Source organism: Balaenoptera physalus (genome assembly GCF_965194825.1).
Source record: "Balaenoptera physalus genome assembly, chromosome: 1".
NCBI classification, from domain to species: domain Eukaryota; kingdom Metazoa; phylum Chordata; class Mammalia; order Artiodactyla; family Balaenopteridae; genus Balaenoptera; species Balaenoptera physalus.
In genome coordinates this window covers 24541706-24567008 of record NC_138882.1, presented here as the reverse complement: position 1 = coordinate 24567008, position 25303 = coordinate 24541706, and the positions used below count along the sequence as shown (strand labels likewise).

General features: G+C 54.2%; 2 protein-coding genes across 9 annotated transcripts in view; one reads left to right on the top strand and one right to left on the bottom strand.

The window, feature by feature from the left end:
* Positions 1-3520: 3520 nt before the first annotated feature.
* LOC309644252 (uncharacterized protein) overlaps positions 3521-25303 on the bottom strand; it is a 153229-nt gene continuing 131446 nt past the window's right edge. Inside the window, exons 1-3 of one of the 5 annotated variants that reach the window (XM_082427921.1) lie at positions 10133-12835; positions 5766-9948; positions 3521-5272 (exon numbers count right to left, since the gene is read on the bottom strand). In XM_082427921.1, coding sequence (XP_082284047.1) covers positions 10528-11277 — 750 coding nt within the window. In that variant the 5' untranslated portion in view covers positions 11278-12835 and the 3' untranslated portion in view covers positions 3521-5272; positions 5766-9948; positions 10133-10527. Of the gene's footprint in view, positions 9949-10132; positions 12836-25303 lie in introns of those variants that run through there. The other 4 variants (XM_082427920.1, XM_082427922.1, XM_082427919.1 and 1 more) reach the window with 4 other exon arrangements.
* LOC309644316 (uncharacterized protein) overlaps positions 18577-25303 on the top strand; it is a 57611-nt gene continuing 50884 nt past the window's right edge. For 2 of the 4 annotated variants that reach the window (XM_082427964.1, XM_082427961.1), the window contains exon 1: positions 18577-23224. In XM_082427964.1, the coding sequence (XP_082284090.1) occupies positions 22406-23128 (723 nt within the window). In that variant the 5' untranslated portion in view covers positions 18577-22405 and the 3' untranslated portion in view covers positions 23129-23224. Of the gene's footprint in view, positions 25154-25303 lie in introns of all 4 variants that reach the window. The other 2 variants (XM_082427963.1, XM_082427962.1) reach the window with 2 other exon arrangements.

Genomic DNA, 25303 nt, shown 5'->3' with positions numbered 1-25303 from the left:
CGGTTCCAGCACAGCCTCAGGGATCCATCACGGGATGAAGGTCATCCCTTCCCAGGAGGGCAGAAGGCAGGATGGCAATAAGAGAAGAGAGGAAGTCTTTTCAGAAGACTTGACAGACTTGGGACGTCGTGATGGGTTTGTTGGGTGACACTGGGTGGCATGGCTGAAGGGGAGTCGCGCCCAGCAGGAGCCACCTGGCAGACCTCAGTGCCACCAGCACTCCAGTGCACACGCAGTCACTGGTCCCCAGCCTGTGCCCACAAGCTGCTTTATGAGCATGAATTTGGGCAGGGGGCGGTGTTGGCGGACGAAGGGCAGAGGTGGTTCCTCCATCCCCTCAAGCCATGTTTCCATGCGGCAGCCCAGCCTGCCCTGTGTTCCTGGATCTCCATTCCCACCTACGAGGCCTCTGGGATCGCCCTGGTGGCTCCTGGCGGTGGGGAGGGGAGAAGACCCGCGGGTGAGTCGGTGTGTCCACTCTGGTAGGTCTCCCTGTGAGTCGGGGCTGCAGCCAGGGAAGCAAACAGGATCAAGCTCGGCAAGCTTGCTCGCTTGGGGCCCTGAGGCCTCCCCTAGCCGGGCGCTTCCTGCCCCAGGGCCACGCTCTCCCTGCCTGGCTCACCTCCTGTTCCTCTCCCCACACCCGCCCCAGGCTCTCCCCAGCACCCCATAGCTCCTCCTGGATTTTCTGAGCTTCACTGCAGGAGGGGTGGGTGGGGAGTAGGTACAATCCCATGAGAGGCAACGGGTCCCTGCGGAGTGAGGGAGGATGGTTATAGAAGCCAGTAAAAAAGGAAGTGGAGGGAAAGACTAGGGGGAGACCGTCCGTGAGTGGAAGCTACCGTCTGAAGTTCAAGTGCACCTGACAGAATAATGATGGTTAATGCTGAGTGTTCATTTGCTTCGTACCAACTATGGTGCTAAGTGCTTTAAGCATGCGCTCATCTACTATCCCCATTTTACGGGGGTGAACACTGAGCCTAAAGAGGTGAAGTAACTTTCCCGGTATAGGCAGCAAATACTTGGCAGAGCTGAGATTCAAATTCAGCCGAATGTAATTAAGACTGTGGTTTCCAGAGTCAGACACTGCCTGAGGTCAAACCCCAACTCCGACCACTCGCTGTGTGGAAACTTGGGCAAGTTACTTAAGTCTCTGTACTTCTGTTCCCTCATTTGTAAAATGGTGATTAGAACCTACCTCAGGTCCCCACTGAGGAGTGAAGTTAATACCCGAAAAGTGCTTGGCAAAGGGCCTGGCACGTGATAAGTAATCCACAAATGTGGTTATCATGATTCATCTTCATTGTCAGGATGCAGCCCTGGAAGTGGCCAGCTACTGTTCTGCTGGGCTAAGTGGACCTTAGCTTAGTCACCCTAGTCCAGACACAGAGGGAAAGGCCCTGCTAGATTTGCCTTCTTCCTGGAGCCAGAAGATGACACATGTGCGTTCTTCTTATCCAGTCACTTGTTGGGAGGCTGAGTGGATGTCACTAGATCCTCAGCCCCGGGACCGAGCCCTCCCACACTCCTGGCGGGCTCTAGTATTGCTATCAGGACCAGTGTTACTGATTTTCCCTTTTGCTTCAGGCTCCAGTACAGTTCAGACCATACTGAGCCTGTCTTTATTTAAAAATTTGATATTTTGTTCATCATGGATTTTTTTGCATGAATTTTCATTTTTAAAATATTACTTTAAAATGTCTATCTTGATAACTGACTTTATTGGCAACCCCTTAAATTCTGAGCCTGAGGCAAGTGCCTCACTCACCCTCATCCCAGGCCTGTCCCAGAGGGCTGATTGAGTGCCTCACAGTATGGCATCTGGCTCCCCCGGAGCCAGTGACCCAAGAGTGAGCAAGGAAGAAGCTGCAATACTTCTTAAAGCATGACCTTGGAAGACACTCCATCACTTCTGCAATATCCTATTCATCACACAGGGCAGCCCTGTTCAAAATAGGAGGGGTACATAGGTACATGAATACCAGGAGACAAGAATCATGGGACCGTCTTGGAGGCTGGTTGCCATACCAGGCAGCCTGACTCATATACCAGATTTGCAGGTCTCCTGCCCTGAGTCTCAGTGGTTGGGAGAAGCCTCCACAGACTGGAACCAAGACCTCCCTTCTTTACCACATTTCCCTCTCTCAGACCCTGAGCAGTACTGACCAGGCTGGGCAACTGGGGCCTGCGTAAGATCCTACTCGCTGGTCCAGGGAGAAGCACCTGACCCAATCAGCCCTCCCCCAGAGTTTCTTAATTTGGGAGAGTGAGTCGATCCCCTGGTGGAAGATGTGACCTGTGGGTAATTATGTCCAGCTGGATGGAAAAATTAGCCATGAGAATCAAGAGAATTCATCCCAGGCCTCAGCTCCCACTGTCCATGAGGCCAAATGACATCCTTGCTCTGCTTTGTCTATTGTCTGGGTTTTAGAACCAGTAATAAATTCCGGCTTCCTCCCAAGTGTATTTGAGTCAGGTTTCTGTCACCTCATCACCTCTTTGTCGGTGGCCTTCTGTGGAAGACGCTGCTAGGGGGTTGCTTCTCAGAGTCTGGCCAACGCGACCTGCATCCAAATCACGTAGGGCTCTTGTCGAAACTGTCGGTGCCTGGGCCCCATCACAGACTCTCGGGGGTGGGTCCAGGAATCTGCAGTCTTCACACTGAAGCTTGGGGCCCTGCAGGAAGGCAGCAGCCGCTTTCTAGCTTTCCTCTGCCCGGGCCTGCAGCTCCTGGTGGCTGGTGCTGATGTGGACTGAGACGCTCAAGATGTGGAGGGGGGCACATGAGGGGGAGGTGGGTTCACGGCGTAGGACCAAGTCGGGTGAGGAGCTGTGGGCATCCAGGCTGAGCTGGGGCCAGAGTCTGAGGCAGGAGGGAGCACGACCCAGGAAGGTGGCTGGGAGGGGGCAAGCTTCTGACTGCACCTCGCCCTCGACGGGTGGTTGGCTGGGAGGGGACAAGCTTCTGACTGCACCTCGCCCTCGACGGGTGGTTGGCTGGGAGGGGACAAGCTTCTGACTGCACCTCGCCCTCGACGGGTGGTTGGCTGGGAGGGGACAAGCTTCTGACTGCACCTCGCCCTCGACGGGTGGTCTTGGCAAGTCACGTCAACACACAGCCTGCTGCCCTGCTCCCCCCACCCCGCCCAGTTAAAAGAGGAGGTTGGGGCTTCCCTGGTGGCACAATGGTTGAGAGTCTCCCTGCCAATGCAGGGGACACGGGTTCGAGCCCTGGTCTGGGAAGATCCCACATGCCGCGGAGCAACTGGGCCCGTGAGCCACAATTACCGAGCCTGCGCGTCTGGAGCCTGTGCTCCGCAACAAGAGACGCCGCGATAATGAGAGGCCCGCGCACCGCGATGAAGAGTGGCCTCCACTTGCCGCAACTAGAGAAAGCCCTCGCGCAGAAACGAAGACCCAACACAGCCATAAATAAATAAATAAATAAATAAATAAACAAATAAATAAATAAACCCAAAAAGTTAAAAAAAATAAAAAATTAGAAAAACTTTAAAAAAAAAAAAAAAGAGGAGGTTGGCCCAATGATGGCAAAGGTCCCCTCTAGCTACAAAACTCAAGGCCCTGGGAGATGCGGGGTTTCCTTTGCAGAAGCTTGTCCTCAGGTTGCTCTGGGTTGCTTCCTGAGGGGTGGGGACCTGCAGGCACCCTCCCTGGCCGAGGGCTGCTCCCTGCTGTTTGTTTGTTCACTTCGCTCCTCCCCAGGGGCTGAGGCTCCCTCTGGGAAGCAGGTGCCAAGGAGCCTGGGCACTTCTGGGCTTAGCCTTGTTTCCACAGCACCCAGCCACCCTGCCAGGAAGATGTGGGTTTCTCCTGGTTGACACCCAGAGGACCTTGGCCTCCTCCATTTCCTGCCACACTGCTGGATCGCACAGAGGATGAAGTAGTGGGACATGCAGTAAACTGGGATTTGCAGGTCCTGAACTCAGCCTTGCATTCAGGCCAGTCCTTCTGGAAGTTTGGGCTCCAACCAGCAACAGGGAACTTGTTAGAAGTGCAAATTATTGGACCCAACTCTAGACCCACTAAATTCTAGGGGTAGGGCCCAGCCATCTGTGTTTTAATAAATCCCTAGGTGTTTCTGATGCACACGAAAGTTTGAGAACCACTGCTTTATCCGTGTGCCTGGGACCCTCCCAGTGTCAGCACTGAATGTCTTGAGTCCCAGAAACCTCTCAGTTCCTGGCAAACCGGGATGGTTGGTCACCCCAGCTTTAGGTCTTGGGTTTCATTTTCTGTTGCTGTGAAACAACACCGCCCCCAGAATAGAGTGACCCAAAACAATATTATTTTGTTAATGAATCTGCAACTTGGGCAGGGCCAGCCCATCTCTGATCCACTCTGTGTTAGCTGGGCAGCTCAGCGTCTGGGGTTTGCTGCATCATCAGAAGGTCTGGCTCCTGGGACTTCCCTGGCGGTCCAGTGATTAAGACTCCATGCTTCCACTGCAAGGGGGCATAGGTTCGATCCCTGGTAGGGGAACTAAGATCCCGCATGCTGCACGGCGCAGCCATAGAAGGAAAAGAAAAAAAAAAAGTAAAAAGGTCTGGCTCCTGTGCTGAGACTGGAATAGTGAGGCCCTTGGCATCTCTGGCTACACGTGGTCCCTCCAGCCTGGTGGCTTCAGGGTAGATGGCCTTTTACCTGCCAATCAGGGATCCCAGGGGGCATGTCCCAAAAGAGAGAACACAAATGGGAAGTCTGTTGGGCTTCCCTGGTGGCACAGTGGTTAAGAATCCACCTGCCAATGCAGAAGACATGGGTTGAAGCCCTGGTCCGGGAAGATCCCACATGCCGCGGAACAACTAAGCCTGTGCGCCACAACTACTGAGCCTGCGCTCTAGAGCCCGCGAGCCACAACTACTGAAGCCCACGTGCCACAACTACTGAAGCCCACGCACCTAGAGCCCGTGCTCCACGGCAAGAGAAGCCACCGCAATGAGAAGCCCGCGCACCACAATGAAGAGTAGTCCCCGCTCTCCGCAACTACAGAAAGCCCGCGTGCAGCAACAGAGACCCAACTCAACCAATAAATAAATAGTAAAAATTTTAAAAAAACAAAAAAACCAAATGGGAAGTCTGTCATCAGAGAACATCACTTCCGAAGCAGTCACAGGCTCCCCAGATTCCAGGGGAGGAAACAGACCCCATGCTCCGCGGAGGGTGTGACGTCACCCCCGTGTGGTGGGAGATGCTCATCCACAGTCAGAAAACCCACTCGGCCACACCTCGTCTCCTGCCCCAGCACAGAAAGCTAAAGGAAGGGAACTCTGATCAGCCAGAGCCCATTCTTCCTCCCTGCTTCCTTCTTCCGACTCTACAAAGTCCATCGAGCACCTACAGTATGCTAGGAACTGGGGCTGGAGGCTAATGTTTCTCTGCAAATTCATTTACTGTTTAAAGAGTCAGGCCTGAGCTCCAGTCCTGGGAGCCTGGGGCAGCTTCAGATGCTGGGAGTGGAGCAGCCTGGACACTGCTAGGGGGGCTGAGCAGCAGGGTGGGCTCTGAACTTAGGGACAGTGAGGGGGTGGGAGAGAGAAGAGGGAGGGAAGGAGGGAGAGAGATTCTGCTATTGCTGCTGCTGCTGCTGCTTTGAAGCTTTTCTGGACAAATGGCGAATTATCCCACGCGGAGGAGGGCTTTAGGTGTTTCAGAGCACCTTCCCTCACATCATCCTATTTGATTCCAAATGGACCATTAGAGCAGTGCCATAACAAATTGCAATTTGTCCAGTGTCTATTTCCTACTTGACGGTGAGCTCCTTCGTGGGGCAGGACTGTCTACAGCCATCTCGAACCTTCAGTGGCCAGCAGAGAGAATCCTTTTGCCATCCGATCCCATATTTTTTCCAGGAGCTGGGTTCCTCTGCAGGTACTAGCAATATGGAACACGGGGCTGTATTACTGGAACTCCCGCCCCGCCCCGCCCCCGGCCACTGCAAGCGCTTTCTGAACTTGTAGGAATGAGAAGAAAGCAGCCCCTCCCCTGGGCTGTCACGGCCAGTCCCACAGCCTGAATTTCAGCCCCTGTGTTGGCCAGAGCCCCCGGGCAGGGCTTAACCTGTGCAACCATTCACGGCTGCCCCCTCCCCACCGCGCAACCTCCAAGGTGTTTGAGGCAGCTGGTGCCTTAGGAGAATCTTCACCTGTCTTCTAGGGGCGAAGGGGTCAGACGCTGGAACCACTTCCCCTGCAGCGATTGGGGCTTCCGAAGCCCAGGTCTCGTCTTACTGGCTTTGGCGCCATCTAGTGGACATGTCTGGGCCCTCCTGGCCCACAGACCTTTCTGTAGCCCAAAAGCAAAACCAGCGACCTACCTGGCCACACGGGTGCCTCTGGACTTTTTTTGAGTCCCAAATCCACAGGCCAGCCGCTCTCCCACGTGGCTTAGCGTGCAGTGGGGTGCCTGCTGGATGCCAAGTCAACACTTTTTCCCCTGAGATGGGCAGGGATTCACACGGAGACTCTCCCCTTCTAATCCCAGCCCTGCACTCAAACGTGTGCACAAAAGTGTGCATAATTAGAGCAGAATGAAACAACCCAAATGTCCGTCGAGACGGTGAACACTGTAGGAAAAAGAAATATGAGGGGCAGAGGGAAAGGTTAGCAGCTGGCAAGAAAGTGGCATCCTGTCAATCAGGGCTCACCTTCTCCTGTTCCAGAAATTGCCTCATGGAGAGAAAAGTAAAATAGGAAGAAAACTGACTTTCTTTTCAAAATAGAAAAGGGAGGGAATTCACCAGCGGTCCAGTAGTTAGGACTCGGCACTTTCACTGCCGTGGGCCAGGGATCAATCCCTGGTTGGGGAACAAAGATCCCATAAGCCACGTGGTGCAGCCAAAAAAAAAAAAAAAAAACCAAAAACAAAACAAGTAAAATAGGAAGGGAAAATATTTTGAATGAGATTAGCACAAGTAAGAGACTATGCCTGCAATGGGAAATGGTGAAATGAGAAACCAATCAGGTGTGCCTTTCATCCAGCAGCCATCAGGAATTTATTGTTGCAGCTGCAGTAATGGGAAGTTCACAGATTTTTAATTTCCTTCTTAGGGAGTGATAGAAAAACCGAATGAGAATGCTCATAGCTCTCTCCATCATAACTTCCCACTTTCATCTCCTTCTCCCTTTCTAGCTTCCCATCCAATTGTTTTTAATATTTAGAAGAAAAGGTAACCACCTTTCGAAGACATCAGTGCAGGTAGACTCAGGATTGGAGAAGTGTGCTGCCAGCTGGCAGGTGGTCCAGCAGGTGCTGGAGGGCGTTCCCAAATGCTTTTGGAAAAACCAATGAACCCCTTTGATCAAGACCTTGTTTGTTTTTGCTTTGGTTTTTGGTTTGGGTTTTAACCCCACCACGTGGCTTCTGGGACCTCAGTTCCCTGACCAGGGATGGAACCCAGGCCATGGCAGTGAAAGCGCTGAATCCTAACCACTAGACCACCAGGGAACTCCCGATCAAGACCTTGTTTTAATTTTAAAACAAAAATACTGATATTTCATCCTCCCAACTCATGGGGATTTTATGGGGATTCAACCTGAGAGGGATTGAAGCATTTTCAAAGGTGGGGGAATTCCCTGGCAGTCCAGCGGTTAGGACTCTTCGCTCTCACTGCTGAGGGCCCGGGTTCGATCCCTGGTTGGGGAAATAAAATCCCATAAGCTGCATGGCGCAGCCAAAAACAAAACAAAACAAAACAAAAAAGCATTTTCAAAGGTGGGACAGAACTGCAAGAAATAAATGACCCAAACAGGGAAGGGGGAAAGTCACTCCTTTCAGAGCATGTCGTCCTAGGATGGCTGTTAAGGGGGTAGAATTATAAAAAGCATCAAGGTAGTGTGAGGACTGGGGCATGGGTCTGGATCTTCTGGTGACTCTCAGTGGCATCTTAAGCAAGGCACTTTCAACTCACTGGCTATGTTTTCCGTAACTTTCAATAAAATCATCTGGTTATAATAGAAAAAAAAAGATGAACACTGATTCTATGGAATGTTATGTAGTGGCTAAAAGGAGTATGCAGGACTGGAAACATCTTCAACAAGCACATCACAGATTAACATATACAGCACAATGCCAGTTACTAAAAGAGACCAACCCAAACCTGACCTACGGTTTACACATCAGTTTGAAAATGTATAGGAGGACTGGTCAGGACACACGGCCTGGTGAAGGGGGGATGGGGAAGTGTGAAGGAGGCCTTTCGTTTTACACACCTTTACTGTACATCTTTTTCAGTTTTTAAGAAGTAAATAAAGAAACAAACAAAAACCTTCTGTTGCCAGTATCTGAGTCCCTGCTGCTCTCGCAAAAGGAACAGCCGTGACCTTCTGATCCAACTCCCAGCCTCCACCTCCCTGGGCCTCCAGGCTCCCCAGTGGCTCTGCCCCCCTCCCATCAGGATGTCCTTCTCAGCCTCACACCTGGCAACTGGAACCGTGCTCTGGCTGTGGCTGCCCAGTCCCTCGCCACGACATCATCCCCAGCCAGGGGGCAACTTCAGAAGCTTATGTGGTCCGGCTGCTCCTGTTGAAGACCCTTCACAGCTCTCAGCAGCGAACACTTGGTGGGCTGTCAGCTTCCACACCGCCTTCCCAGTGGGGGCAATCCGCATTGTGCAGGGCCTTTCCTCCCACTTAGCGGCTGAAGGGCTCCAGCGCTCACCTCCCCCTCTCCTGGGGTGCAGAGCACAGACCAGGCTTGGGCAGAGGGAGCTCCGCCAGGAGCAGAGCCTACAGCTGAGTAATGGCAGCAGGGGCTGAGTCCAGCAGCGCTGCAGCCCAGTGGTGGCGTCGCTGACTAGGCTCCCTTGGTCCCTCTTTGTTTTCTGAGCCCCGGTCCCCTGACTCCCAGGCAGCTCCTCGAGCTGAGCTCCTAGTTCCCTCCCAGTAACTCCTTTTGGGTGTCCCTTTCAAGTGTCACAGGTACCTGTGTGAGGGACCCTGATAAATGTGCTAACCTGTGGTCCATGCAGCTGGTGCAGCAAGAAGTTGCATCAGGACCCAGATGTTTAGAGTCAGCAAATGTGCCATTCTAAAGGCAGTTTCTACAACCACAGGAGATGACTTTGCTGGGGTTTCAAGGTATATATGGGGACATGAAGGGCTTGGTGAGCTCCCACTTGGGCCTTTCCTGGCTTGGCAGGGCCTCACCGGGAAAGGCGGGCCATGGCCACCACCACTGAGCACCCCCCAGGGAGGAGCTGGAGAGACGAGCAGCCGGACTGGGCAAACATTTGCCGGCGGCGTGTCTTCTGTGGGTATTGCCAAGTCAACGGTCACTTTTACAAGCAGTGAGCTCCAGCACTCAGAGGGGCCACTTCCCAGGTGCCCTCACCACCCTCTGAGACCCTCTGCCAGCCCTCAGACCCTCCTCAAACTCATCCCCGCCCGGCCAACCTTCTCCAACCCAGACACAGCCTGGAGCCTCTCTCCTCCAGGCGGCTGGCTCCTCACTGCCCGGCAAAGCCCCTGGGCTGCCAGGCTCAAAACCGTCCCCTCAGATCTTTCCAGTCCTCTCTGCTCAGCCGGAGTTCACGCAGCTCAAGTCCCACCTCCATCCTGCAGCAGACACTTAGACATTTATTTATTGAGCCCCTACCCTGTGCCAGGTTCTGGCGCGTGCCTACTCGTCCCCCATCTCCCCCCGCTCTGAATCTTCCAGCAGCGCCCGGCTTCCGCACCACCTTCCGCAGCTCCCCGGGACAGCCCTGTCTATCCAGCTTCTGTCCCCGGACTGCAAGGCAAGCCCCGAGCGCTGCACTCGCTGAATCCTCCCCTCCCCTGCCTGGGCTGCAGCCGCCCCTCAAGTAAGTGCTTGTCTTCTCAAGGCAGCACCGAGGAGCTGGGACCAAACCCCCAGAAGCAGCAGCAGCAGCAAATCATCTTCTCCCTGTTCTGATTTCACAGTCCAGGAAGCGGCGCCTCTGGCTGGGCTCTGCAAATAAAGGCGATTTTTAAAAACCAGAGGGTGCTGGGGATTTAGCCAGCAAACTGCCTCCCGCACAGCGACTGGGACGGCCCTTCCCCGCCTCCGGGCCTGGACCCCCCAGGGACAGGGCGCGGGGGCGGGAGGGGTGCGGCTCCCACGTCTGTGGGAGGCTCACGCTGGCCCCGCAGACCTGGGTTCGGGTCCTGGCCGTGCCGTGTGACGAGCAACCAGTCACCTCCCCTCCTAGAGAAGGTTTTCTCGGCGGCCGAGACGGGCGATCACATTCCCCTGCTTTTCTCACCCGCGAGGGCCGAGGCGGGCGGGGCGGCGGGCACCGGGCGGGCGGAGTCGCAGGGGCGGAGGGGCGGGGCTCGGCGGCGGACAAAGGGCGGCTGACGCGACGGGCCAGCCTAGCCGGCTGGGCCCAGGCCGGGATGGGGGTGGGGTCGGGGAGAGTCCTTCTCGACCCCCGCCCCGCCCGGGGGCCCCGCGGCCGCGCCCCTCAGCGGGTGGCCGGAGCGGAACCGCGCGCCGCCGCGACAATAGCCACCATTTCCGCTCGGCGCGGCTTCCCCTGGCTTCTCCCTACGGGTCCCGAGCGCCAGGGCGCCTCTCTCGTTTTATAGACCGGGTGTCCCTGTCGATTTCATTGATTCTACAGAAGTTCGGTTTTACCCCAAACGTGCTTCCTTTTTGTGGAAAAGGGGAAGCGGGCGCGAGGCCCGGACGCCGCTTCATGCGGGGGGGTCCTCGGCCGCTGTCGCCCCCGCCCGGCGGCGGCGGCGCGGGGGACCAGCGCTCCCGCTTCCGCCCGCGGCGGCCACCAGAGGGCGCGCGGCGCCGTCCCCTGGTCCTCCCCCGCCCCGGCCGCCGAGACCCGGCCGAGCGCGCGACCCAGGCTCTGGCCGGGGGACTCCGAGGTCCGCGGCGGGAGGGCCACCCCGCTCCTGCGCAGGGCAGCGGGGACGTGCTGGAGGAGGGCAACCGGCCTGGTCTGGCGGGGAAGGGCCTGGAGTGGGTGTGTGCGCCTTGGGGGATAATCGTGCAGACCCTGTCCCGGCCCGAACCTCCTGAGGCCACCAGAGAACCAAGCTGGGTCGCCGTGTGACCTCGGGGCAGGTGTTGGCCCTCCTGGGGACTCGGTTTTCCGCCTGTGGACGGAGAATGAGCACTGCCCCTGCGCGTGCGGGGCGCGGTTGCGAGGCACCCCGAGGCCACCCGGGAGGGGCCCGGCGGGTGGGCTTTCCCAGAGCAGCACGGACGAAGTGGTACAAACTGCCTCGTTACTGTATTTAAAATCGAAAGTGGGTGAGAGTGGGAGCCAGGTCCTCTCATTCCCCGGTGCACCTACCCCCCGGCGCTGCGATGTTGTCGCTACTCGCTACCAGCCTGGGCAGTCCCGAGCAGCCCTTCCTTTGAGCACACTCCGTACAGGGAAATCTGGCATCAGCTTAACAAAGGGATCCCTGCCCTTACAAAATCGCTTGCAGTGGGATTTCTCTCAATGAGTAAGCTGTAGGAAAGTGTTCCTTGTAAATAGAATATCTATAACAGTCCAGGGGACTTGAAAATCAATCCTTTTGTAAAATAAATACTTCCCTGGTAATAACAGATACAGGGCCGAGGGCGGGCATGTGATGGGGGAGCTGACTCAGGGCTCAACTGATAGGTGCCCTGACCTGCCGCTGAGGGTCAGTTCTTTCCCACTCACTCTGTAGCTGGGATTCTGCCTCACCTGGCCTGGGGATACTAAAGCTGGGCCCCTTCCTGCCTCAGTTTCCCCTCCTGACCCCACCTCCTCGCCCCTCACCCCCAGGACAGATTATCTGGCTGCTCCACGTGCCTCTGCTGGAAGAGAACTAGAGACCACACAGGGAGCAGCTTCACTGGCCGGTCAACCCATGTGTGCTGACCAGGGCCTCCCACCCTGGCTGGGTGCTCCTCTTGGGGACTCTGGCTTGGGGACAGCCACCCATTCCCTACTCCCACCCACAGAATTCCTGAACTCAGCGGGGCATCTCTCTGGATGCTGGTGGATGGAGGAGAAGGCATCTCGGGCTCCAGGACTTCGTGTGAAGTGTGGACCATCTGTTGGTCCACCAGCCCCAGGCCACCCTGCTGCAAGGAAAGACCCAGCCACCCAACGTTGGGCAAGTAGGTGACACAAGCCTTCTTCTTCCCTGGGCCATTTGGTGCTGGGCAGAGACCGATGAGTAGCAGGTAGCACTGCTCACTCGCTGCTTTTAAATCCTCTGACCTTTGTGAATTTTTCATCGAGTCCAAAGAGCCAGGCGAACACACAGGCGCTCACCTCCCTTGGCTGAGCAGAGGCAGAGCCAATGAATGTCAGGGTTTCCCATTTAGGGAAACCACCCACCACCTCAGCAGCGCTGGGCCTCCCTGACCACAGCGGCCCCCCTCCCCTCCTCCGCAACTGGGGCAGGCTTAGAGCCTATTCAGCAGCGATGGGCTCCATCCCTTGGGCAGCATGTGCAGAAGGCACCTCAGTAAGCAGATTTCAGTCATTGTTTTCTATTTATTCTTCACTTATTTGTTCTGCACACAGTTCCTGACACCTTTTTTTTTTTTTAATTATTATTATTTTTAACATCTTTATTGTTGACACCTATTTTGAATCAGGCTCTCCAGTAGAGGTGGGGGTGGAGACCTAAAATATATTTCTTTTTTTTTTTTTAATAAATTTATTTATTTACTTTTGGCTGTGTTGGGACTTTGTTGCTGTGCATGGGCTTTCTCTAGTTGCGGCGAGCAGGGCCTGCTCTTCGTTGCAGTGCGTGGACTTACTGCAGTGGCTTCTCTTTTTGTGGATCACGGGCTCTAGGCGCGTGGGCTTCAGTAGTTGTGGCTCGCGGGCTCTAGAGCGCAGGCTCAATAGTTGTGGCGCACGGGTTTTTTTTTTTTTTTTTTTTTAAATGAATTGACATGTTTTTATTTATTTATTTATTTATTTATTTATTTATTTTTGGCTGTGTTGGGTCTTCGTTTCTGTGAGAGGGCTTTCTCTAGTTGCGGCAAGTGGGGGCCACTCTTCATCGCGGTGCGCGGGCCTCTCACTGTTGCGGCCTCTCTTGTTGCGGAGCACAGGCTCCAGACACGCAGGCTCAGCAGTTGTGGCTCACGGGCCTAGTTGCTCCGTGGCATGTGGGATCTTCCCAGACCAGGGCTCGAACCCGTGTCCCCTGCATTAGCAGGCAGATTCTCAACCACTGCGCCACCAGGGAAGCCCGCGCACGGGTTTAGTTGCTCTGTGGCATGTGGGATCTTCCTGGACCGTGGCTCGAACCCGTGTCCCCTGCCTTGGCAGGTGGATTCTTAACCACTGCGCCACCAGGGAAGTCCAAACATATTTCTTAAAATATGTATTATTTATTTATTTTCCTTATTTTTTTGGCTTCAGCACACAGGATCTTTGCTGAGGCGTGCGGGACCTTCTTGTTACAGCGCACGGTCCCTTTGTTGCGGTGCTCAGGCTTCTCTCTAGCTGTGGTATGCGGGTTTTCTTTTCTCTAGTTGTGGCGCCTGGGCTCCAGGGCGCGTGGGCTCTGTAGTTTGTGTCATGCAGGCTCTCTAGTTGAGGCACGTGAGCTCAGTAGTTGTGGTGCGTGGGCTTAGTTGCCCCGCAGCACGTGCGATCTTAGCTCCCCGACCAGGGATCGAACACGCATACCCCACGTTGGAAAGCAGATTTTTTACCACCGAACCACTAGGGAAGTCCCCCTAAAACATATTTTTATAGGATTCATGAAGAGTGCTTCTTACTTCCTGATACTGAGGCGAAGAACTCTGACTTCACCACTTACCAGCTGTGTGACCTGGGGCAAGTCACTCAACCTCTCTGAGACTCAGTTTCTTCAACTGAAAAGTGAGACCAAGGGCACCTTGGTCGGATACCTCCACTATGAGTCTTGGCCATAAAGCTGTGAGAGGTCCCTGTAGAACTTTCTCTGGCCACAGTAGAAAGACAGCCTGAGGCTCTGGGGGTGGAGATTAGCTCAGACCCTCCTCCCCGAAGGCCCTTGGTCTCCCTCCATCTTCCCTCACCCTCCAGGGCTCCTCCAGCCCACCAAGCCTCCTCATCAGTCTCTTCCCTATTGTCTGGAGACATGCAAGCGTGTGCTGCCCGCGTGATTGGTAATTGATTGACTGAATGCCAAGGACCACCGAGGACTCCTGACCAGGACAGGGGCAGATATCCCACGACGAAAGAAAGGGGTCCTCCAGCTCCCCCAAGTCAGGAGGCCCCCCCATATCCCGGCTCTGCCTCTGGTGGCTGTGTGTCCTCCTTTCAGGGCCTTACCCCATCCCATGAGGGTCTGCTCCTCATACCTCCCTGTAGTCAACCATCAGTCAGGAGAATTCATCTGGACCCTTCATCTCCTTCCTTAGAAGTACACCCCCCCCACGCAGGAAAATTCCCTATCACAGTGGGAAGGGCTACCCATCCTCCTCCCGGCCTCCTCCCCACCAAAGTAGCCCACCCAGCAGCCAGGGTTCCTGGGCTTTAAGAAAAAGCTGATGTCTCCCCTCCCCTGCCACTCCCTTTCCTCCCTCTCTTCTTCTCCCTTCCTCCATGCACTGGGCAGCAGCCCAAGGTCAGAGGGGAGACAGACACCACAGGCCTCCTGCCCCCCACAGCAATTCTAATCACCTGATGAGCCTAGACAGAGGCCGCCAGAGGCGGGGAGACTTGCGTGGGGCTGGCACCGTCGAGAAGACACACGGTTCAGCTCACCCACATTTGTCATCATTATTCTTCACCTCCTCTCTGTTATTGTCAGGGGCTTCTTTAATGAACCTTCTAGCAGACAGTTGATGCTACTCCTCCAAGAAGCGACATTCCCCTGCTGAAATGACCATATGATGAGGGAGAACTCCCTCCTCCCGCCCACTTCTGACCTAGTTCTACAAACACTAAAAGTCATCTGGAATACTGCTGGCATTTGCCCCCCACCCAAAGGGCAAGAGAGGAGCCCTCCCCCCAGGGACGGGGTTCTGTCCTCAGGAGCTACATGGTGGAGGGGGTCAGGTGGACCCGGTGTGGAGAGATTTCCCAATGCTTGGGGTCCCTGACCAGCTGGAGCAGAAGGGGAGAGGGCTTTGGGACACACGGGAAGGATGAGTCGATGCCCTGCCAGGCCCAAGAAAGGGAGGGTGTCTATGCTTCCAGGGAGATGAGATGTGCGTAAGGCCACCAGCACCTCTCCTCACTGGGGCAGGCAGAGCCATGGGACCCAGAGGAAATGGGGAGCGGGGACACCATCCTGTCTGGGCCCAAGACGGGCCTCAAGCAGCACACTAGTGCCTTGAGAGTCAGGAGGAGCTTGATGGTGGGGCCCAGGCAGCTGCAGGTCATGATGTTCCAACAAGAGGGACATCCCCAGCCCTGGGTTGGCAGTGAACAGTGTCCCAGCTTTCCACTCCCTCGCACCTGCTGAGGGCTCTCCCCCCTCTCAGGGGCCCTCTCCACTAGCCCCCAGGCCTCTATCCCGCCTCGGTCCCTCCCGGTTCATTCTCCCCTGTGCTCCCTCCAAGCCAACTTATCAAGGCCCAGCCTCCTGTTGCTGGTTTCTCCCAGCCTCACCCAGGCCCTCAGACCCACTCTGGCCCTGCCCTCCACTGGCCTTGGCTGTAATTGCCATCCACACCCATCAAGCTAGAGCTCATGTTGCCTTGTGGGGTCTTGTCCTCACAACACATCCAGATGGGGGCATCCTGAGGGCAAAGACTTTACATTCTGAGAGCTTCCCATTCTGAGAGTTTAGCTTCACGGACCTCCAGGGGTTGAGAGAAAAAAATGGGCTTTGGGGACTACAGTTACAATTCTGGATCAGCCCTGTGATGGTTTTAAAATGTGTTCACAAGTGCTTTGGCATAGCTCCCTTCCAAAGATGGAGCAAAATCCCCTCCCCTTGAGTGTGAGCTGGACTTGACCCAATAACTTGCTTATAATGAATTGGATGTGGTGGAAGTGACATGTGACTTCCCAGACGAGGTCATAAAGAGCATTGCAGCTTCCCTGTGACACCCCCCCGCCCCCAGATCACTGGCTCTAGGGGAGGCCAGCCAGCACATTGTGAGGCCACTGAAGCAGCTTTGGAGAGGCCCGTGTGCGGGTAGCTGAGGCCTTCCACCAGCAGCAGCACTAACTTGCCAGCCACATGAGTCAGCAGCTTGGACGCAAACCCACCAGCCCCACTCAAGCCTTCAGATGACTGCGGCCCTGGCTGACATCCTGACTCTAATTTCATGAGACATCCTGAGCCAGAATGAAGCTACTCCTGAATTCCTGAGCCACATAAAATGTGAGTGATAATAAACGTGCATTGTTTCAAAGCCACTGAGCTTTAGGGTAATTTATTATCCAGCAGTATAAAACCAATAAAGCCACTTATAAGCTGAGCGTGCTTGAGTGTTCTGAGCCTCAGTTCCCTTATCTGTAAAATAAAGATCATAAATGTACCTCAGAGTTTTGAAAGGATTAGAAATAAGACATGTTAATGCTATGCAGCAGTCCCCTAATATGTGGTAGCTGAATATTAAATAATGTTGATCCCCTGTCTGCCCATTCCTTCCACAAACATGCACTGGGTTCTTGATGGACAAGGCATCAAGTCCTGCTACAGTCAAGACAGTCCTGCCTCCACGGCTGGGACTGGAGGTGCTCCTGACAGGTGGACCCATATACCCGCTGGCAGGGAAATGTTTGTCGTGTAGCTCGGAGCTGAAACCTTTCAGCTGGAACACAGAGCTGAGTCTGCCTTTACAGACAGGAGCAGGGTTGCTGGGGCCTGGGAATGGGGGGAGTTTGTCCCCGAATACCTTTTTTGTGCCTTTTGAATTTTGAACTATGTGAATGTATCATCTACCTGACAAGTAAATAAGTCAAATACTTATAAAAAGTGAGGCATAGGGACTTCCCTGGTGGTCCAGTGGTAAAGAATCCACCTTCCAATGCAGGCGACGCGGGTTCGATCCCTGGTCAGGGAACTAAGATCCCACATGCCGCGGGGCAACTAAGCCCACGTGCCACAACTACTGAGCTCGTGCGCACCTCAACTAGAGCCCACGTGCCACAAACTACAGGGCCCATGCGCTCTGGAACCCACGAGCCACAACTACAGAGCCCACGCACCCTGGAGCCTGTGAGCCACAACTAGAGAAGAGAAAACCCGCATGCCACAACTAGAGAGCCTGTGCACCATGACAAAGAGCCCGCGTGCCTCAACGAAAGATCCCGCATGCCTCAATGAAGATCCCGTGTGCCACAACTAAGACCCAATGCAGCCAAAAAAAAAAAGTGAGGCATAACAAAAACAAAAAATAAATAAATCACAACAGAGTAACATATTGTGAAAAAAAGGAAGGCAACAGCCCCACATGGAGTTACTTATGCTAGGCCCTATGTCACCAATCCGAGACTTAATTATGGTTTCGGCTCTCCCAGAAATGGAATCTTAAACCAGTCCATCAGGAAACACCCAGTCAGCGCTAGTGAGGTCATCTGCCTGGCAGAGCCCTGCCATTCCCTAAAAGTGACCTTGCCATAGCCAACCTGCTTTTTGGCCTCGTATAACTGTTCCTGCTCCCTTCTATAAAAGTCTTCCCTTTTGTACAGCTCCTCTGCTAGATTGGATGCTGCCCAATTTGAATTGATTTTTGCTCAAATAACTTAAAATGTTTAATGTGTCTCAGTTTATCTTTTAACAATACACATCTTAGAAAATCCACCAATGAAAGGACCAAAGTGTGATGATCCAGGCAGGGTTCATTGGTGGCGGATGGAATGCGGGGGGCATACAGAGAGCAGGGGGAGCGAGAGGGGGAGACAGAAGCAAGGGAAGCCAGGCGCTCCCTCATCCTTCGGGGCCCAGTGTCCCCCACCCACACTCTGCCATGGGGTCCGCCCACCCACACTCCCACCCCACTCCCCCTCTGCTCCCAATCAACCTCCTGCCCCCCTCGGTTAGGACACCTAGGGGACTGTCCTAGAGCTAGTCACTTACCCGGCTCCCTTCCCCACCTGAGCCCTGAGTTTCTGGTACCTGAGTTTCTGGTACCTGTGGTCTCTTTCCCCCAGGCCTGACCCGCTTACTGGTGAAGGGGAGGAGAAGTGAGAAGGCCGTGTAGAATTGGCTTGGAGCAGAAGTCTTCACTTTTCTGTGAGGGCAGGAAGACCCCAGCTGTCCCCTCAGTACCTCAGCAGTGGAGCTCAGGCCTCTGGGCTGTGCCTGAGGTCCGAAAACAGGCATCCTTCTGGGTCATGGCAATAAGGGACCTAACACTGGTGACCAATGACCTCGTACTCCGACCCCTGGAGGAGAGAACAAGGAGGGCTCTTCTCATCAGTGTGTAGCCTGCCTCACATCCTGTGTGGTCTGGAGGCTGCCTGCAGGCCCAAGGCTGCACCACTCCAGAGAGACCCGAGACGGCCCTGGCTCTCCACACATCCTTGGCTGAATGCATGCCTTGCACACATGTGGAAGAGACACAAAAGGCCGTGGCAGAAAGTAAAGGCAGGGTCAAACTTGCACAACTGCCTGAACTTTGAATGCATTCCTCTGACCTACACACAGATCCATCGGCGAAGGGTGGAAGCCTTACAGGCTCAAAAAGTGTGGGCATAACCTCTGACCAATCACTGGCTCACAGGGACAGCCTCTAGAAAGGCCAGATTAAACATCAAAACAATCTAGGGGCAGGACAGGAATAAAGACGCAGATGTAGAGAATGGACTTGAGGACATGGGGAGGGGGGAAGGATAAGCTGGGACAAAGTGAGAGAGTGGCATGGACATATATACACTACCAAGTGTAAAATAGATAGCTAGTGGGAAGCAGCCGCATAGCACAGGGAAATCAGCTCAGTGCTTTGTTACCACCTGGAGGGGTGGGATAGGGAGGATGGGAGGGAGATGCAAGATGGAGGAGATATGGGGATATATGTATATGTATAGCTGATTCACTTTGTTATACAGCAGAAACCAACACACCATTATAAAGCAATTATACTCCAATAAAGATGTTAAAAAATTTTTTTAAATTAAAAAAAAAACACAAAACATCAAAACAAGAAGAAAAAACGGAGTAGAGAGAGCAGTAGCTGCACACTGCGGGGAGACAGACTCTACAGAACTGGTCTGAGCAAGCCCATAAACAAACACACCCAGCAGTAACAAGGGCGGGCAGCAGGGGTGGGGTGGGGTCCAAGTCCAGAGCCGCTACAATATATGACCTCCAATAGCCACTTGTCAATTAAAAAAAAAATACAGGATATGCAAAGAAACAGAAAATTGTGCCCTGTAATCTGAAAAAAAGGAGTCACTAGAAATTCACTGAGGGGGCCCAGATGTTGGGCTTTGTCTCTCTCCTTCCCTCCCTTTCTCTCTGTTCCAATTTCCAGGGAAGAGCCTGGTCGGGCCAGGTGTCCACCCCAATCCTATCACCTGAGAGAGATGCGGAGGGGGGGTGGGGGGTGCGGGTAGAGAAAATTTGTAACGTCATAGCAGGTAGGAACTACCTCCTTGACCCTACATGGATGAGGATCAGTTCCCAGAGAAAAGAGGGGTCATTGATTCCAATCCAGGCAGTGTTAAAAAATCAGTGGAGACATATTGAAAATTGTAAGTTTGTTTAAGCAAAAACCCATTTGAAGGGGACAGGGTTAAACTGGAAGTGGTTAGGAGCACTCCTCCAGGAGCTGGGGACAGACAGAAAGAGAGACTTATTTGTGGAAGCGAAAAAAGGAAATCATTTGCTTGGCTGTAGCTTACAGCCTAGTTGGCTGTTTGTGATGAGTTGTCTTTATAGTTCTGATTTCAGAACCTTGAAGCATTTACAGGCTTAGATTTTGGTCTGCCTAGGTAGCCCCCAAAGCATTAGAGCCGCAGTCAGTCTAATGGCCTCCTTGTTTAAGTAATTTAACAGTAGACACCCACAAAGGTGTCTGCCACCCTTGTTTCCCTTCTGAAAAGGTAAGCAGTGATGCCCACAGGAGCCCAAAGGCACTCGAATTTGTTTCCTCCCATCAGAGGAGGGCAGCATCCGCTAGCCATTCCTCAGGCAGGTGCTTTGCAAACGTCCATTCTCCCCACTGTGGGGCTGCGTGGGAGTTGGATGGGGGATGGGCAGTGGGAAGAGGGCTCATCACCCCTAAGCTCCTTCGTAGTTATCATGCCTCAGAAATCATGCCATCATTCTATTTAATAATATAAATTGCACTCAAATAAATGGCCGTTGAGTCTTCTTCCTTTTCTTCCCTCTATTCACTCTGACTGTTCCTGCCAATGATCAAGATTGGGCCGTCCGTCCACAGGACATGGGTGGGGGGAGCTCTGACAACACTCAGGGTGGGCCCTGTGTGAAATGCAGCTCCCAAGTTGCAAGGGAAGACAAAAGAACTAGGACCAAGAAAAATAAAAGGTATTAAAATAGGCTTAGCTACTTTGGGGCTTTCCTTTGTATGTATTTTTAGCAAGGATTGTGTGCCTAACTCTGCATTAAAATAGCTGATGCTACCAGTCATTGTTTCAGGCCCTTGCACACTGCAGCCTGGCAGGCTTTCTGCAGCCAAAAGTGAAAGCAGCTGGCAGGGCTAGCCCACCCAAGCTGGGGAGAGGGCATGTGTTTCACCGACAGCGCCCCCCTCCCTCACGAAAACCTCAACGGTGGGAATGCAAACAGAAGCAGGGTGCTTTGGGTATGGCCCAGGGCTGGGAGAGAAAGCTCCCAGGAGGCAGCCATGCTTGAGGACTTAAGCCTCCAAAAAGCACGCCCTGCTGACTGTAGCCAGCAGAGGCTGAAATTCCTCCATTGCATCACCAAGGCTGGCATCCCAGCAAGACAGATGTGACAGCCAGCTCTCCACACCTCTACCAGGGGGTTTCCTATGAGTACTTGTCCCAGGAGACGCGGTCAGGGAAGGCTTTCTAGTCAGCAAGTCCTACCTAAAGATGCCTGAATCTGTCACATCCTCCCCTCTGGTCCAAGGCCAGTGGGGCTCTGGCCACCTGGGAGAAACACATGTAGCTGGGGAGGGGGTAAGAGGGTGGAAGGGGGAGGGGATCCTGGAGACTAGAGTGAGAAGGTGCCTGAGACAAACTTCCCCTTGCCCAAGGGTTTCCAAGTCTTGGCCCTGGAGTGAGTGACTTCCATGCAGGGCTGGACAGAGTCCCTCAGCAGAGTGGGGCTGATAATACTGAGAAGGAACGCTGCCATAGTGTCTACGACTGACTTTGCAATACTGGGGACAAGGCAGTGCCGTGTTGCTGTGCGTGAGGACTTCAGTTTTTACCGTGGGGATGTTAGCATTTGAAGTAACCTTTCCAGGAGCCACACTTCAGAGGTGGCTATGCCAACCGCTTCAAATCTCTTCATCTGCATATGCACCTGAGGGATGTTAAAAATAAGTTTTCTTTGGCGAAACGACAGGTGTTCCGGACGTGTGATTGGCTAGGAAGCCTGAGCAGGCACTTCTGCGGTGAATCAAAGGGATTCTGAAAAGCTGGCAAGTCCAGGTGCTGTGGGTCTAGAGTTCTACTTGTTCCCGTGGTTCCCCTTAGGGGACGATCCTGTGGGCGGTACTATAGGAAGAACAGCGTTGCATTTGCTTCCAAGGGACCACTTCTTGCAAGATATGTCAAAAATCGGGGACCTCGCTGTGGGGCAGCAGCACTGCGATCGCGAGGAGGTTATTTAACTTCTCTGAGCTCCATTTTCTCAGGAGCCTTGCAGGGTAGTTGCGAGGAGTATCGAGCTTTAAAAGATCAAGTTTCTGCAGCAGCGCCCTCGCACTGCGTGGCTGGACCAAGGTCAGAAAGGGCGTCCCGACCTCTTCAGGGCTCTGGGCCTCACCGTCGCCGGTTCCCCGCGAACGCAGGTGGCGGCCGAGCCGCAGGCACCGGGCGGGCGGCCCCTCGCTTGCGGGGACGCGCCCTCCAAGCCGGGGTGCTCCCGGCGCCGCCTTTCCTTCCTCCCCGCCCGCGTCCGCTCCGCGCCGACATCTGCTGGCTGAGCGGCCCTCCCCGCTCCCTCCACCGCCCCCGCTCTGGGAACCCGGAGCTGGCGTCCCCGCTCAGGTCGCAGACTCGGGGGCCCGCCTCTCCCCCCACTGCCCCCAAGCGCGACGCTCCCGAGGTCACCCGCCACTGTCGTGCCCGCGCCCCACGGGGGTCCGGGTAGCTCCTGCCTCCGGCGGAGAGGGACGTGTCTCGGAGGCGCGGGGACTGCCCGTCGGCCCCACCGCCTCAGGCCTGCCGAGAACAGTCGGCCGCGCTCAGCAGCTCCCTCTCTCGCGGCATTGAACTTGGCCCTTCCCCCACCCCCACCCCCACTCCCAGGCACTTAAAGCAGCTGCCAGGAACTGAAATATTAATAGGTACAAACTTCCTGGAAAGATTTGCTGCTCCAAGATAGATGACCCCGCTTTCCTCCATCAAAATAAATAAATGAAGGGCAGCTCGGGGCAAGCGGCCGTGGAGCCTGGAAGCCTGGAAGCCTGGAGCGGCTCGCAGGCGACCCCTCCCCTTGGTGCCGGGGCCGCGGCTGGCGCGCGGGCGGCGGGGCGCCCGGGAAAGGATCTCCTTTGTGAGCACGGCCCGGGCGCGCGCCGGCAGCGCGGACGTACTGGAGGCGGCGGCGGCGGCGAACCCGGGCACGCGCCCGCGCCGAGCTGCCCCGGGCTCCGGAGGCCTCGCGTCCGGCTCCGAGCGGTGGCTCGGGCCTGCACTGTCCCGGCGGGACCGAGGACTGAGAACATTCGCACGCCACTCTGCGTCCTCGGCCGCCCTCCCGGGCCTCACCGCCCACGGCCCGGCGGTCAGCCCCTTTTAGCGGAGCGGCGCACTGGCGGCCACGTGATGCGCGCTCTTCCCCAGTCCGCAGCTCCTCCTCCCGGGACAAAGCCCGGCCCGCCTTCCGCGCTCCTCCGTGGGGGCAGCTGTCATTTAGGATCCTCCACACAAATCCCCAGCTTGAGTTTAATGACACGTTTTGCTTCCTCAGAGTTCTTCGACATTCGGATCTCCCGGGCTTCCCTGGGCCGGGGGGGAGTGGTGACGGAGGAAGCCAACCCGCCTCTGCCTTTCTGCCAGCCTCTCGGGAGGAGATCACAGACCCGCCGCTTTACCAAGACTCTGAGCTTCCGGAGCCCGCTCCCATCTTGCAGATAGCAAAGTTTCAGTGCCCACCCACGACCCAACCTCAACCGGGGGGGTGGTCTGCCCTACCCCCCGCTGCTCCCCAGTTCCAGCTTCAGGCTTCTCAAGGTAGCAACTGCCCTTGGATTTGCTCCAGCTTTTCTCCCTGCCTGGAAGTCATTCATTTAAAATATTTCTTGAGCTCCTGATAGGTTCCAGGTACTATTCTAGGCACCGGGGTTAGAGCAGCAAAACAAACACATACGGAAGTCCCTGCCCTCCTGGAGCTTATATTATAAAAGAAGAGACAGAACGGCATAAGTGAAATATAGAATGTGTTAGTAATTAGGCCTAAAGGCAAAAAGGCAGGGAAAGCGGGTATGAAATGTACATGTAGGAGAACAGCGATTTTTGAGTAAAGGACTGAGTGAGCCAGCCACGCAGATATCTGGTGGCCTACAGTGTTCCAGGAACAGCCAGGAGGCTGGAGCAGAGTAGGGGGAGGCACCTAGGAGAAGCTGGGGATGAAGGGGTCAGGGTGGATGATCCGATGCGGGAGGGCCTTATGGGGCCATTGTAAGGACTTGCGCTTCTCCCCTGGGTGAGGTGGGAGCCCTGCAGGGTACTGAGCAGAAGAAGGATGTGTCTGACTTCTTTTAAAAGCAGCATTCTGAATGGGAACAGACTGCAGGGGCAGGACCAGAGCCAGGAGGCCCTTCAGTAATCTAGGAGCCATGAGGGGGCATGTCCAAGGCTGGTGGCAGCTGAAATGACCAGAAGTGGTGGGATTCTGGAAATACTTCGATGAGGAGACTGACCAGATATGAGGTAGGAAAGAGAAAAAGGACGAGGAGAGTACCAAGGCTTTGGTCTGAGCAACAGGAAGAAAGAGTGGTCATTAACCAAGATGGAGAAAAGTGGCCTTGCCAGTTTGGTGGGTGGGAGTGGACCTCTCTGGAGCACAGTTTTGAACAGGTTAGGTTGGAGGTGCCCATTAGACATCCAGGTGCAGGGTTGAGTAGACACTGGTTAGACAGGTCTGCAGTGCCAGACGAAATGTACAGGCTGGAGATAAAAATGGGAAGTCATCAGCAAGATCTGCTGGTATTTAGAGCCATAATTTTCTGAGATGATCTAGCTCTGTGCTGTCTGATGCAGTAGCTGCTGGCCATATGTGGCTACTGAACACTTGAAATTAGTGGAAATTGTGCAGCTGAAGAGCTAAATTTTAAATTTTAGTTAACTTAAATTTTTAAAACTGATATTTGATTGAATTATTGGAAATTTTTTAATATGTTTGGAACAACTTGGGTATACAGATCTACTTTTTCAGCTGTAGAGTTTATAAAATCTAAATACAGATCAAGAACTTCCAATGAAAATTTGGTGTCCACATTGAGATATGCTGTGTCAAATATACGCTGTGTTTTGAAGATTTAATACAAAAAGTTAAACGTCTCATTAATAATTTTTATATTGATTACATGTTTAAATGATGCTATTTTGGATATATTGGGTTAATAAGATGTTATTAAAATCAGTTTTACCTGCATTTTTACTTTTTAAAAAATGGCTTCTAGAAAAATTTTAATTACACATGTGGTTGATATTAAACTTCTGTTGGATAGTTTCAATCTAGGGAGGGAATGTGGTTAGAGAAGAGAAGGGGTCCACGGATTTATTGAGCCCAAGGGCACTCCATTATGTAAAAGCCAGCAAGATGGGGAGGAACGGGCAGAAAGCCTGGGAAGGAGCAAAGAGACAGGAGGAAAACCAGGCAGGTGTGGTGTCCCAGAAGACCCTAGAAGAGGGTGATACCAGGAGGAGGGAGTGAGCATCTGGCAGAACGTTGCTGCAGGGTCAAGTGATGAGGACAGAGTGTGGACACCGGGTCCAAACCAGGAGGTCACTGGTGATGTTGGCAAGAGCAGTTTTGGAGGAGCAGTGGGCCCAAAGCCTGATTGGAGTGGCTCCAAGAGAGGAAGGGAGGAGAGGGATGGACAACTCTTAGCAGAGTTTGCCTGTAAAGGGAGAAGGGAGAGGGAGCTGGAGAGGGAGGTGGGACAGAAAGAAGGGAGAGGAAGCTGGAGAGGGAGGTGGGACAGAAAGAAGGGAGAGGGAGCTGGAGAGGGAGGTGGGACAGAAAGAAGGGAGAGGGAGCTGGAGAGGGAGGTGGGACAGAAAGAAGGGAGAGGGAGCTGGAGAGGG